Consider the following 12632-nt stretch of genomic DNA (forward strand, 5'->3'; position numbering starts at 1 on the left):
TTTCTGGTCTGAGAGTTCAGCCCTAGCCCAGCGGAGGAACCGAACTATCTGACGTTGGTGGAGAGGTCCGGGTTCTCTTAGCGAAGATCAATGAGTGAGCAACAAACACCTCTGTATCAGCGAAAGATTCTAGCAGGTTGTAGAAAGTGGTGCGTTGGTAGACTTCTTCACAAGTGAAACCCAGAGTTCCTGCAGGCCTCAGGATCTTTCCTCATGCTATGCGAGCATGTGGCTGTCGAAGTTTTTCCTACGGCTCTGCTTTCAGGAGTCTATCTTCTCCATGAGCCTGCCTCTTCACCAGACCACCTTCTGGTAAATGAGTGAAGTACTGTAGAGTCACTTTCTCCTTGTGGTTCAAGACAAAAAAGCAGCCTGGAATAGCAGACGGGCTTCTCCGGTCACCAGGAAGACACGTCTTCACTCCAACAGAAGACAGGCGTTCGAACGCCTGGGCACCACTGGTCCTTTCCTGCCGGAGAACACCACTGGTCTTCTGACTCTGGGGGTGGCGCTGACGATATTGATGGTAATGCTTCCTTCCTTGGCTCGCGTGCTCTTCTCGATGGCTTCTTTCTGCTGATGGCGAGATTCTGAGTGGTGCACTGTGAAGCTGATCGACTGACAGCGCCGGTTTCTGTTGATGGACCACCGGGCAGTGCAACGTGACGTCGATGGTCCGGCGGGCCAGTTTCTGTTGGGAGACCAGCAAGCGATGCAGCGTGACGGCGATCGATCGGAAAGCCAGTTGGAAGACCGCCGGGCGGTGCAAGATGACGCCGTTCCATTGGCGAGCCAGTTTCTGTTAGGAGACCACCGGGCGGTGCAGCGTGACGCTGGGCGATCGATTGCCGCGCTGGTCTCGCAGAAGACCGCATCGCGTTGCAACGTGACGCTAATCGATCGGCTAGCTGGTCTCGCAAGAAACCGCGGGGCGATGCAACGTGAAACCGATCGATGATCGATCGATGGCGAGCTGGTCTCGCAAAAGGCCGCGGCGCCGCGGAAGCGGAAGCCGATCGCCCCGGGACGCAAGACCAGCGAGCCGCTCAACGAGAAGGCCAAGATGGCCAAGACCAGCAGTCTTAATCTTTCAGTACTGTTACTCTTATCTTTTTAAGAGCAGCTACTTCTGTTAGGAGAATTTCTTTTTGCCGAAGAAATCCAATAACAGGTTTATACATGTTTGTCTTGCACTACATTGTGCAATTCGCCCTCGCTGTTTGTTCTCTTTCGTGTTCACCTTAGAAAAGCTTGACCAGGCTGTTCGTTGAAAGATTTCGAGTCACTCCTGACTTAGCGAATCACGCAACCTAGCCTTGCCTTCTACTCACTTTGTGCTGCCAACACAGCGGATCAGACACTACTCGACAAGTGGCTTCTTCCCGCCAAATTCAATCTGCGCGAGCGAGGGCCACCACCGACCCCTACCTAGGGCAACGACCACCGCGGTGGGTTGCATCGCCAGCTGGAGCCGCTCTTCTGCGTTACCTTTCCCTTCCCGTGGGACTGTGTCGAAGTAGAACACGTTTAGCCGACTTTTGTCGGAAGCGTTGTTTCTTTGCAAGTTTCCAAGTAAGCCCTTTGGCGTTGTGTGTATGGTGTAGTAGAAGTCCTCGTCCAGCTATGGGTAGCTAGCTGGACTGCGGTTGCGCAGGTCGTTGTTTCATCGCGCAAGTGTTACAACTTAGCAAGGAAGCGTCCGACTTCACACGACTGTCAAGATTGACTGGTGTCTGTCGCCTAGGGCGGCAGAAGTCTCTTTGACACTTGGTGTCTTTCTTGTTGCCTTCTTCTCTTTGAGAACTTAGAGGAAATGAAGTCAATCGGTTTTGTTTGCTCTGCTGCTTTGCAGCGGATATCTCTTGCCTTTGACGCACGAGAAGGCCTCCAGTCCTTCCAACTCTACGCCTTCTCGCCGCCTACTTCTCCGAACCGGAGCTTTCCGGACTTCATGTTTCCTTTCTCTTTTCTTCTCTTTGCGTTGGACTTGTTGCACACTGCAACAGTCCCTTCTTTCAAATGTATATAGGTCTTGTAAGAAGCTCACCCCATCTTTTTTCTTCTGTCGGAGCGTTGGCTCTCTCTCTGGCTCGTTTTCTGTGAACGCGCTCCCGAACACGACGTCCTACTCCTTGAGAGAGAAAGCCAGCGGCTTCATCTTGGAGACCCCTCTATTTCTCTTTGCTCTTTGTATCTCTATAACCCTCCGCGGTTTTCTTGTCTCCTTGTTTAGCTCAGCCCTCTTTTTACCTACAAGTTAACCACGATGGCTTGTTCCGCGAACTCCCAGCCGGACTTCTCTCATCCCGACCCCGTCATGCGCCTTATAAGGTCATTTGAACGCCGACAGCAGACGCGCGAAGAGCAAACTGCAGCTGCCGTTGATCCGGCGGCGTTCTTCTACTCGAATGAGGAAGAACTCTCGGGAGAAAACAAAGCTTACAACTGGACGCTCCAGCGTGCACCCAATCGGCAATCAAGTGGAGGATCGACGTCGGTATCCGTCAGCCAAGCCGTGGCGACTCCTGTGCCGCCCCCACCTCCCCCCCCGCCGGCCCCTCCGGCGCGTCCTGCTCAAGCAGGGAATCCATTTGGCTGTGCTTATCCCCCTCCTCAGGCTCTCTTTACCCCGATGCCACCGCCACCGAAGTTGACGCCTCCGCCTCCGCCACCTGGCCTGCCGATGGCGGCAGCGGCCCTCTATGCGGAGGCGATGGTCCCGAAAGTCCAACAGGCGACACCGAACGTGTCAAGCCTGAATGAGAAGCATTTCAAGGTGGCCCCGGAGATTCTTGAAGAAGGTCGGCAGCAGCAACAGCAGCAGCGTCAGGAACAACCCCCCCAGCCGACAATGAAGACGGAAAATGACCAAGTCCAAGGTTCGATTCCCGCGCCTCCAGCTCCCCCGGCTCCAGGTGCTGGCGCGCAAATCATGAACAAACCCGTGAACTTGAGCATTCCGAAGACAATGGTTGATGGAGAGAGAAGACCTCTGTATGTGAACGTGGTGAGACCCACCCCGACACTTCCTGAAGCTACGTACGAGAACCCTCGCCCAGCGGTTTTGAAGAGAAGCGATCGTCAAATCGCATCCGCTAAAGTCGATCAGCCTCCTCAACTCGAGAAGAAACTCCCGGTCCAGACAGCGACGACAACAGCAACGACAGAGAACGCAGGCAACCCAACTCCTTCCAGTTCGAGACGTACGAGTGTCTTTGAAGCCGTCTCAGGCTCTATGAAGCTACAAGGATGGGAGGTGCCTCCCCCTCACTGTCAGACGAACGTCAGCGCACCTCAACAAACACTCACAGCGGCACCAGGTGGAGGAGGAGCAGGACGGCCGTGCATGATGCCTGTGAATAGGATTACGAACAGTAAGTGGCGGTTTCTTTTTGAGAGAGAGAGTCTCTCTTCTGACTTCCCGTTCACTCATTCCTTCTTAACTCGAGATCTTTTTATCGAAGAAATAGATAGATCGATAGACAGAAATACAGACATCTAGATCAGTCTAGACGTGGTAGATAAACCGGAGGTAAATGAACATCTCGAAATCTTCTTTCTGTTGGCACCTGATCGAGAGTGAACTATATATTATCTTCTTCATGGCTGCTTTGTGTGTTTGCTCTTATCTTTCCTTTTCAGGCTTTTTCAGGAAGACCGTGAGTGCGAATCTCGCGAAGAAACTGTCTTCGATGGAGAAAGAAGAAGTGACCACAGCACCAGCAAATGGTCCGAAGAAGAAGTGGTTCCAAGGCGCCGTTTCTCGTCTTCTCGGGGAGACACTCCCGACCTTTCATCCCAACTTTGGAGGAGGCCTATCGGCGCCTCTTCTCTCTTCGAGATCGGGAGAACAGAGCTCTGTAGGAGTCTCTTCCCCTGACACGATGATCTCCGCGCGAACGAATACGAGTACCTTCAGTAGCAACAGGACTGCTGGAGAGATCAGTGCATTAAGCCCAAGAGAAGGAGAGAGAGGAGGAGTTGGAGAGATTCTCTTGTCTCTTCTCTGTATGATTTGCATGGCAGCTTTGTGCAACTTTGACCATGGAGCGATCCCAGCTGTGTTGCAAGATCTTCAAGGAGACTTCAATATGATGGGATATATCGAACAGAGTCTCTTAGGATCTCTCGTCTATATTGGAGTCGTTTCAGGGACTTTCCTAGCGGGCGTTTTCACACATTGCTCGAAAAGAATGAAGTGGCCCCTTGTCGCTTCTCTCTTTGCGGCAAGTGCTTCCCTCTATGGATTCTCATGCGCAAACAGTCTTGGAGTCATGTATACGACGCGATTCTTCGTTGGGTTCTTCCAGGTGAGTTGACACCCTGCTAATTAAAATTTTCATCTTTTCGACCTTCTCCCTCTCGCCATCTCTACATATAGCTATCTGGTGGACATAAGGGGGGCTGACGATACCTACAGAGAGAGTGGACTTACGATAGATACCATTCGTAGATCTCTATCCATGTGTATCCGATCTGGATACAGATGGACGTTGGCGAGAAGGTGATTGAATAGTTGCTATGTTCCAAGACTTTCATTCCATACATCGTGTTTGATCCAATTCATGAAGCAGTCTGATACATTGTTGTGTGTGTCTTGTTTTCTCTTGCTATGAAGTTTCTCCCCTTCATATCTTTGAACTTCTCTTGTCTCTTTCTATGAATTTCCTTCAGGCTCTACCTGTATTATATCTCCCTGTATGGGTGGATAGCTTTGCACCGGAAGGAAAGAAGACCCGATGGATGGCTTACTCCCAATTAGGAAGCATTGGGGGTAAGTGGAATGAACGAAGTGACGCATTCCAAGCATGAACTTCTTTTTCCTTTTCTTTCTTCTTGTTTCACTTTAGCCCTGTGTCTATAGAGATGATCACGCTTGTCACGCCCTTTCTTTGTGTGTCTCCTTGTCAACCTGTCTTCCTTTCAATCTCTCTTTTTCTATGCCTTCAGGCTCCGTGCTCGGTTACTTCCTTGGAGGCATGCTTTCCCGCGTACACGAAGACACAACTATCCTGTCTTTCGCTACATCATCCTCATCGTCATCTTCCGCCTTGCCGACTTCATGGCGAACTCCCTTTCAACTTCAAGCTTTCATGTTACTTCCTTTAATCGCTCTTCTCTCATGTTTGCCTTCCCGAATCATCAACGTTCCCCACTCGCCTCCCTCAAGGACCAGACTCCTCACTACCACAGGATGGTAAGTCATCTATTAGCACAATCTTTCGCACTCTTTCTCACTCTTTCTTTCTTGTTCCTTTTTCTCTCTTGGTTCTTCTGAAGCCATTCACTTTCTTAGCAAAGGGTCATCATGAAGAGCAAACCGTCTTCAGTGGGTCATGTCTTACCACCACCTCCATTCGTCGGGTGTGTGGAATCGTCATTTTCTTACTTATCTCTCTTCACTCTTCACTTGGAAGATGTGTAGTCTTCTTCTTCGTTTCTTCATACCTTTCTCATCTTTTGTTTTCTTCCGCATGCTCTTTTCTGTTCTGTGTTGCATCCTTAGGGGCGAAGAATATCCCTTCTCAGAGATCATCTACGACCCGCCTACTTTATCTTCTTCCTCTTCTTCGTCTTCATCGTCTTCTTCCTTGTCGACGCCACCAGCTACCGTGGAAGACACGTCCTTCTCCCTCTTCAGGAGTCAATACGCTGTTAGGCGATTGATTGAAGGAGCTCAGAGCTTACTCCGAAATCCCCTCTATGTTGTCATCACCCTTGGAATGAGTATGCTCTACTTCGTTGTCACAGGCATTCAATTCTGGGTGACCGAGTACATGGTGGTCGTCTTAAAGTTCGATAGAATGACTGTTGTCATTCTATCGACCTTATGTTTCTTATCAGCTCCCACCTCAGGGTCAGTCTCCAGCAAGCAATAGCTCTCATCCTTATCTTCGTCTACTCTCTCTCCATGTGCTTTTCTTCTTATGTTCCCTTGGTATGAGAAAGACGTTCTTCAACCTGAACCCTCCTCGGGTAGAAGAACGGAAGAGAGTCTTTGTGCTTTTCTCTGACATGTATGTGTTTCTTCTTTCTCTTTCTTTCTTTACGTGTGTGTATGTGAATGGATGGATAGGGAATCTTGGAGTGGAAGAGGGTTTGAACTTTCCTTCAATCTTATCTGTCTCTGTTTGTCTTCGTTACAGAGTCTGGTGCGGCGGGTGCATGTGCGATCGATGCGGAGGGTACCGCCAACAGCGCACAGCTGTACGCCTAGCTACTCTATTCGCAGGTAAGCTGACAAGAAGTTTGATGTGTCTTTCGGTCTCAAAGCTAGGTAGTACATCTTCCATCTTGTTGCTGCCGGTAAAGACCACAAAGGCAGCTTTGAATGAAAGAAAAGGCGTAGCGGCTTCCTTCGATCTCGCTTCAGTCATACATCTTGCTGCTGTAATGAATAATTCTTTCTTCGTTTCTCATTACTGTGTTCTTTACAGGCTTAGCTTCAATCCTCGCTGTCACTTCCATATACGTTTCGAACTTTTACCTCTTCGCTACCTTGCTCTGGGGCTCTCTGTTCTGCGGCGCTGCTCTAGTCCCGGTAGCTGTCGGAATTCTTCTCTCGTGTGTACCGTTCCATCAGAGAAGCTTATCTTCAGCAATTTCCCAATTCTCGTAAGTCATGAAGGAAGAAAGAAAGAAAGAAAGAAGAGAGTGTGGAAGTGAAGGGGGGGGAAAAGCATTCTTAGCCCAGAGAGATAAAACAGGGGAGAACAATAGAAACACATGCCTCGATGTTAGGCCATCTATATAGTAGTGGTGTTCAGTCTCTATCTACGTATAGGTTTCTCCCAAGTCACACAGAGCATCTCTATAGGAAAAGTCGGTCTTTTTATCTCGATCTTTCGACAGCAAGAAGAGAGGGGATTGATAGAGAATGAGCGAAAGTTATGGCTGTAGTTCAATGTGTGAAGATCTCATTGTTAATAAGGCGCCGTTTTGATCTGCTGATAGAAAGAAAGCTTACTCTCTTTTTTCTTTCTTGTTTCACAGGTATAACGTTCTTGGATGGTTCGCAGCTCCTATTGTCAGCGGCGCCGTGATGGACACGATAAGCAACTGGCAAGCTGACCATCTCCTAGGTAGCCAAGGAAAGGAAATCCCTCTCACGTAAGTCGCCTTCGTCGTCGTCTTTCTCTTCAAAAGCAACAAAGAGAGCCAAAGAGAAGAGTGTTAATACAGGTCTGATTGATCTTCTATCTACGAGTGTGTGAATGCCCTCGTATCTGGATGAGGAAATGTGTCTTTATGTGTTGAAGCTCGCGTATTGTCTCGTCTTTTTTGAGAAGCAAAGGCTGATTCATAGATTCACCCTCCTACCTATTTCCCTGACATGTAGATACGCTTGGCCAGTCACTCTTCTTTCTCCTTCTTGATCGAATAGTACAGGCAGGCTCGCAATACACCTCACCGTGTTCTTTTTCTTGTCGTCTCCAGAATTGTTTGTCTCCGTGTCAACATCTTTCTCTCGTGTCTCTCTTGTCTTTCTTTCTCTTCAGGGCCGGCTTCACGATGATCTTATGCGTGAGCGTCATTGGCTTTGCCTTCTTTGCCTCCGCAAACTTTTTGGTGAGTCTCTTACCCATTCGAAAGTCACTCTTTGCCTTTCATGTCTCTCTCTCCATATCCTTGCCTGAGGGGGGCATCTTATCTTAGAGATCTGTAAGAAGAGAAAGATTCATGTCTCTCCTCCGTGTCCATCTCTATCTATCGACTTAGGTCTTTCCTTGCTATTCTCCTTTGTATAAGGATGATAGTAAGGACGTGATTGGCTGGCTGCTTTGTATAGTGAGTGAGTGTTTCTCCTTCCTGTCATCTTTGTTTCTTCTTCTTCTTCTTTTTATATTCTTTCTTTCTTTTTCTTTTTGTTCAGACGCGCATTCTTCCTTGTGAGGAGGTCGAGAAGGAAGATCTGGAAGCAGGTCTAGCTCTTAGTCGGATGCCTACACTCTCCGTCTAGCAACAACAGCACTGGCTCATTCCATTCATTCGTCATCTTCCCCACGCTTTCTTTTATCTTCACTTCTTTTCAAGAATCTCAGCAACGCCCAATCCAGGCACTTTCAAGATTACGAAGAATTCGAAGAAAAGGTAGAAGAAGAGAGCAATGATTAAGAAGAAGAGAAAGGTAGAGACACGACAGAAACAGACATACACAATAGAATGACGGAAGCTCTCTCTAAGTAAAAGAAGAAGATTGCTGAAGATCAAAGAGAAGATCATTTGTTTTGAAGATGAATGAATGAAGAAGGGTAATGCAGCAATGATGTTTTCTCAATAGTGGTGATCGAGTGAACGAATGAATGAATGAGGAATTTCTTTTTTCTTTTCTTTTTGGGTTTTGCAATCGTTCTTCATTCAGTCAGTCTCATTCTTTCGTTCTTTTGAATCTTTTTCACTATCGTTTTGCGAACATTGATGAAGAGGAGGAGGAGGAGATGAATCTCCTCAACCCTAACTTTCACTCGCAAGAAATGAAGTGATTTGTTTCTTCTCTTTTCTGTCTTTCCTTCTTCTCTTCTTTCCTCTTAGACCGTGACGCTGATGATGCTGTTGATGCCTTCTTTGTTGGTCTTTCTGCGGTCTTCTCGCTAGCCACCTCCTGTCTGACTAGTACCTTCTTCGCAGACAGGCGTTTTCTCTTCGCTTCCAAACCACTGACACTTCGAAGAGATCTGGCTCGAGTTTTCTTTCTCTGCAACACTCTATTAGATATCGTCGTTGGTCTCTGACATTCTCTCAAGTCGCTCACTTCTCAGGTGGAGATACACACCTCTCTTCATAGTTTGAAACTCTACGGGCAAATGCACTAGATCACCTGCAAAAAGGAAGCTATTATCCGAATATAAGGCGATGCTGCGAGAAGGGTTGCCAAGCGGGGAGGGGAACATGAGGGCGAGTCACTCAGGAGTATCGCCGGATCTCCGCGAGGGAGTTTTTCGGTAGTTGCGTGTTGACCGGCGGGCCCTAGACGCCCCTCTAGGAGGAGAGTGATGAATGTGAGAGATAGGGACGAGATATATCTGTTGTCGCGGGGTACTACTAGTAGTAGATGCGTTGCAGATAAGCATAAAGATAAAAGAAAGAAAGAAACACAAGAGTCAACAGGTGATGATTCCTTGGGTTCGGGGTTATGTGTATGAATCTCTCTATTGATCTATCTCCATGAGATCGACACGAGCCGATCTCTGCTCCAGTAATGCTAGAGATTTAAAGACAACCTGAAGGAGACAAGAATAAGGGACAGAATAAAGCTAAGAGCCGCCCCTACATCTACATTCCTAGGAGCGTAGTTACTTGGCGCGTAGGTACCGAGACAATTGAAGATTTTTGTTTTAGTAGGTATGGGGAACGGAAGAAATGACTTAATCAGTCTCACAGTCAGTAAGAGGAGTAGAGTAGGGGCAGGAGTAGGAAGGTGTCCTCATCTAGCCATTTATAGATAGGCGGCGATACACATAGAGAGCGAACATAGAAAGAAAGGAAGAAAAGAATGATGGCACAAGAGAGACAGAGAGAGAGAGAGGGTTCTGATATAGTATCTACAGTCATCTATGGATCTACTGTATGGAATCGATCGACCTATTAAATAAACACTGCCTGCCTTTAGGCCTGAGGGAGCGACTAACTGGAGATAGACATAGTAGAAAGCATTTTACTAAGAAGAGGAAGAAGCAAAGAAAAGAGTCTATGTGTATCTACAACGATGCTGAAGAAGAAATGGAGGAGAGAATGAAGAGGTCTCTTAGCGAGTGTCTTATGATTAGTAGGCTTGTCTTGCTTTCCGGCTTAACTTCTGTTCCACTTGAATCTACGGATGGATCTATCTATCTAGTATCTACCTATCTTCAATCTATCTATCTCTAACCTGATTACCTAGTTATCTACCTATGTACCTATCTTTCAGCTATCTATCTCGCATCTAGCTACCTATCTGCCTTTTCTCTACGTACCTATTGATCTATCTGCCTATCTATCTTCGGCGTGTCTACCTATCTATCTCTCATGTATATATCTATCTATCCCTATATATATATATATATATAACCCTTTCTGTCAGTACCGATACACGTACTTCTCTCTCAGTTTTATATGCGTTACGTGTATCTCGATAGGGGTACAGAATCTGTATGTGTCTCTGTCTCCTCTGGGGCAACGTAATTTCTTGGCATCGATAGAGCTCCTCCAAGCAGCCTGCTATTTATGTATCCACCTCAGTATCTACCAGTAAATCTCCTGTCTATCTCAACAAGATTTCTAGATCCCTCACCCCCCCCCTTGTCAGATCTTCTTCATCATCATTATGAGATTCTTGATGAATCTCTCTGCATGCGACTATCTAGGGGAGGTATATCGACCTTCAACAGGGTGACAAGGATTGAATCGAGACTGCCGATGTCTCTCGACCTAAGGAGGGTCCCTAGCTAACTGAATGAGAAAGCATCTCTTCTCGTACTTGTCTCCAACTTTCGGAGTAAGAAGAAGAAATGAGGTGAACTCACAAAATAAAACAAAGGGGAGTCTCCCGCGTGTATAGGGATGCTTATTTCTATTGTATTTCTGCCTGTAAACGAGTCGATGTATAGCTAGACCTGTGTACGTGTATAAAGCTAGGTACAGTTATATTTATGATGTACGTGCCTACATTGTCGACTGCTCCTATCCGTGTGGGAGATGGGCATCTTGTCCGTTGTTTGGATGTATAGTTAGAGGTATACGCTGCATGCACACCCCGGACTGGATGACCATAACGACGGAGTAGAGCTATACATATACGACGCCCCTACAAGACATTCCAAAACAAACACGAGAAGACACGAGATGCTCTACGATGTATAGAAAAGATAAGACAGAGGAAAAGAATCGATCTATTTGTCCATGCATGCGTCTGTTCCAGTAGAAATGTGCGATCATCTCTCTATTCTCGCCGTGAAGATCACCCTTACAACTATCATAAAGAGAGCAAGAAGATTCAATCGATTTCTTACTTCTCAGATCTAAGAGTCGACATTCTCCTCTCCTGCACACATACAAGATGCCCAAGAGCAGACAAGTATGGACGCGAGCTTTTCTCCTCTTCTCTTTCATCTCGTGTCAGATCACCCCTCACGCTTGCGCCAGTGATCTAGATGCCACCTCTCCCTCGGGGGGGAGACAGGAAAGACAAGAAACGCGATAGACGTAGATGAAGAAGAGCTAGGAATACAAACGTCACTGAAGGAAGGCTTTTTATTTTGAAAGAAAAACGTCCTAGTGCTTTAGTTCTATTCATGGTGCATTACACGTGCCATCCTTGTGTGTACGATGTATTTTCGGGTGTAACCGTAGGTATGTATGGATATGGCTGACCTTATCTATAGTAGGCCTCCCTATAGATTTTGTATCTTTGATATGTTTTGACTCTATCTTTGATCCATCTGTCTATCTATATGGATCTAATCTATCTCAAATCTCTCTTTCGTCATAAGAAGAATTCCGATGAACGGAATGAGAAAGAGTTCGACAGGAAAAGAAAGAAACAAAGAGATAGGTAGAAAGGGAGTCTATCTTTGTTCTTCTTGAAGGAAATGTCCTCAGGAAAGTCTTGTGAATGTCCGTGTGTAAAGAAGAAAGATTGATAGATGACTGAAAATGAAGTGAAGTCGCCCCCGCATGCAGTTGTAATGGAGGTTTGCTGTAGATTTCTCTTTCTGCTGAGCCATTATCGTGGGAGAGTACGCTAGGAGAAAGAAGAAAGGTAGCTACGTTTCTTCGGGTCTCTTTCTTTTTGTCTCTCCCCTCTTGAATATGCAACTCTTCTCTTTCTTTCTTCTCCTCTACAAAGACGAACTCTCTCTGATTCTCTCCATGCTAATTCTTCTTTCGCCAACTCCACCTCTTAGTTCAGAGGAGGTGGATTGTGTTGTTTCTCCGTCCCTCCTTCTTTTTCTTGTGTTTTATCTTGGCACGCTATGACCCTCCACCTTTCGTTTTCTTGGTCCTTACGAGATAGATTCATCGTTAGCACGGCATGCTTTTCTTCTTCATGAGATGTGTTGGTCGTTCTTTTCTTCTCTTTTTTCCCACCTCCTGTCTTCTTTTCAAAGAATCCCTCGCATGTTCTCCCGTCTCCCGCTGCTTTCCCCAGGGATTTATCGCTTACCTTTTCGAGTGTCTGTCTTCCTTCTCTCTTCTCTTTCTCTCCGTCCCTCTGTCCTTCTTTCTTACCAGCAAGCTCCAACAGAGAGTAGACTTCTTCTTCCCTCATTCAAATAGCTGACTGAGCTATCACATACATACCCAATCTCGCTCCTTAGATCTTCCATTCTTCTCTCTCCCTCTCTCACAGCCCTCTTCGGTAAAGCATCAAATCTCTCTCATCTTGTTCTTTCCCATCTCTCTACGTTTCTTCTTCGAGTACAAGAAGAAGATCTCTAGCTTCAGCTATTCCTCCCTTTTTTCTTTCTTTCCTTCTTTCTCTTTCTTTCTCTAGACCATCTTCCCAGGATGTTTGGGGGAGGAACCGCATCAAACACTACCGGGGCAGGAGGAGGAGGGCTCTTCGGGAGTTCCTCCTCTTCATCCACCTCGTCTGCCTTTGGCTCTTCACTCTTCGGGGGTGGTGGTGGCGCTGCAACAACGCCAGGAGGGGG

General features: G+C 47.0%; 3 protein-coding genes across 3 annotated transcripts; 2 read left to right on the plus strand and 1 right to left on the minus strand.

Annotated features, from left to right (window-relative positions):
- Positions 1–1532: 1532 nt before the first annotated feature.
- Positions 1533–8438, plus strand: CSUI_006661 (major facilitator family protein). Its single transcript, XM_068066815.1, has 11 exons — positions 1533–1572; positions 1853–3374; positions 3643–4310; positions 4675–4774; positions 4951–5197; positions 5507–5857; positions 6147–6232; positions 6438–6615; positions 6994–7110; positions 7500–7569; positions 7874–8438. Exons 2-11 carry the CDS (start codon positions 2267–2269, stop codon positions 7958–7960), a joined length of 3012 nt encoding a protein of 1003 aa, XP_067921209.1. The 5' UTR covers positions 1533–1572; positions 1853–2266; the 3' UTR covers positions 7961–8438.
- A 1632-nt stretch (positions 8439–10070) lies between these two features.
- CSUI_006662 (uncharacterized protein) lies at positions 10071–10425 on the minus strand (the record flags this gene model as incomplete). The annotated part of the gene is made up of 1 exon (XM_068066816.1): positions 10071–10425. A coding segment is annotated over one exon (123 nt), but the record flags the coding sequence as incomplete, so codon positions are not given.
- A 1364-nt stretch (positions 10426–11789) lies between these two features.
- Positions 11790–12612, plus strand: CSUI_006663 (uncharacterized protein). Its single transcript, XM_068066817.1, has one exon. The coding sequence runs from the start codon at positions 12011–12013 to the stop codon at positions 12257–12259; it is 249 nt and encodes an 82-aa protein (XP_067921211.1). The 5' UTR covers positions 11790–12010; the 3' UTR covers positions 12260–12612.
- The last annotated feature ends 20 nt before the right edge of the window (positions 12613–12632 follow it).

The sequence above is a fragment of the Cystoisospora suis genome (genome assembly GCF_002600585.1).
Source record: "Cystoisospora suis strain Wien I chromosome Unknown contig_3403, whole genome shotgun sequence".
Lineage (NCBI taxonomy): Eukaryota > Apicomplexa > Conoidasida > Eucoccidiorida > Sarcocystidae > Cystoisospora > Cystoisospora suis.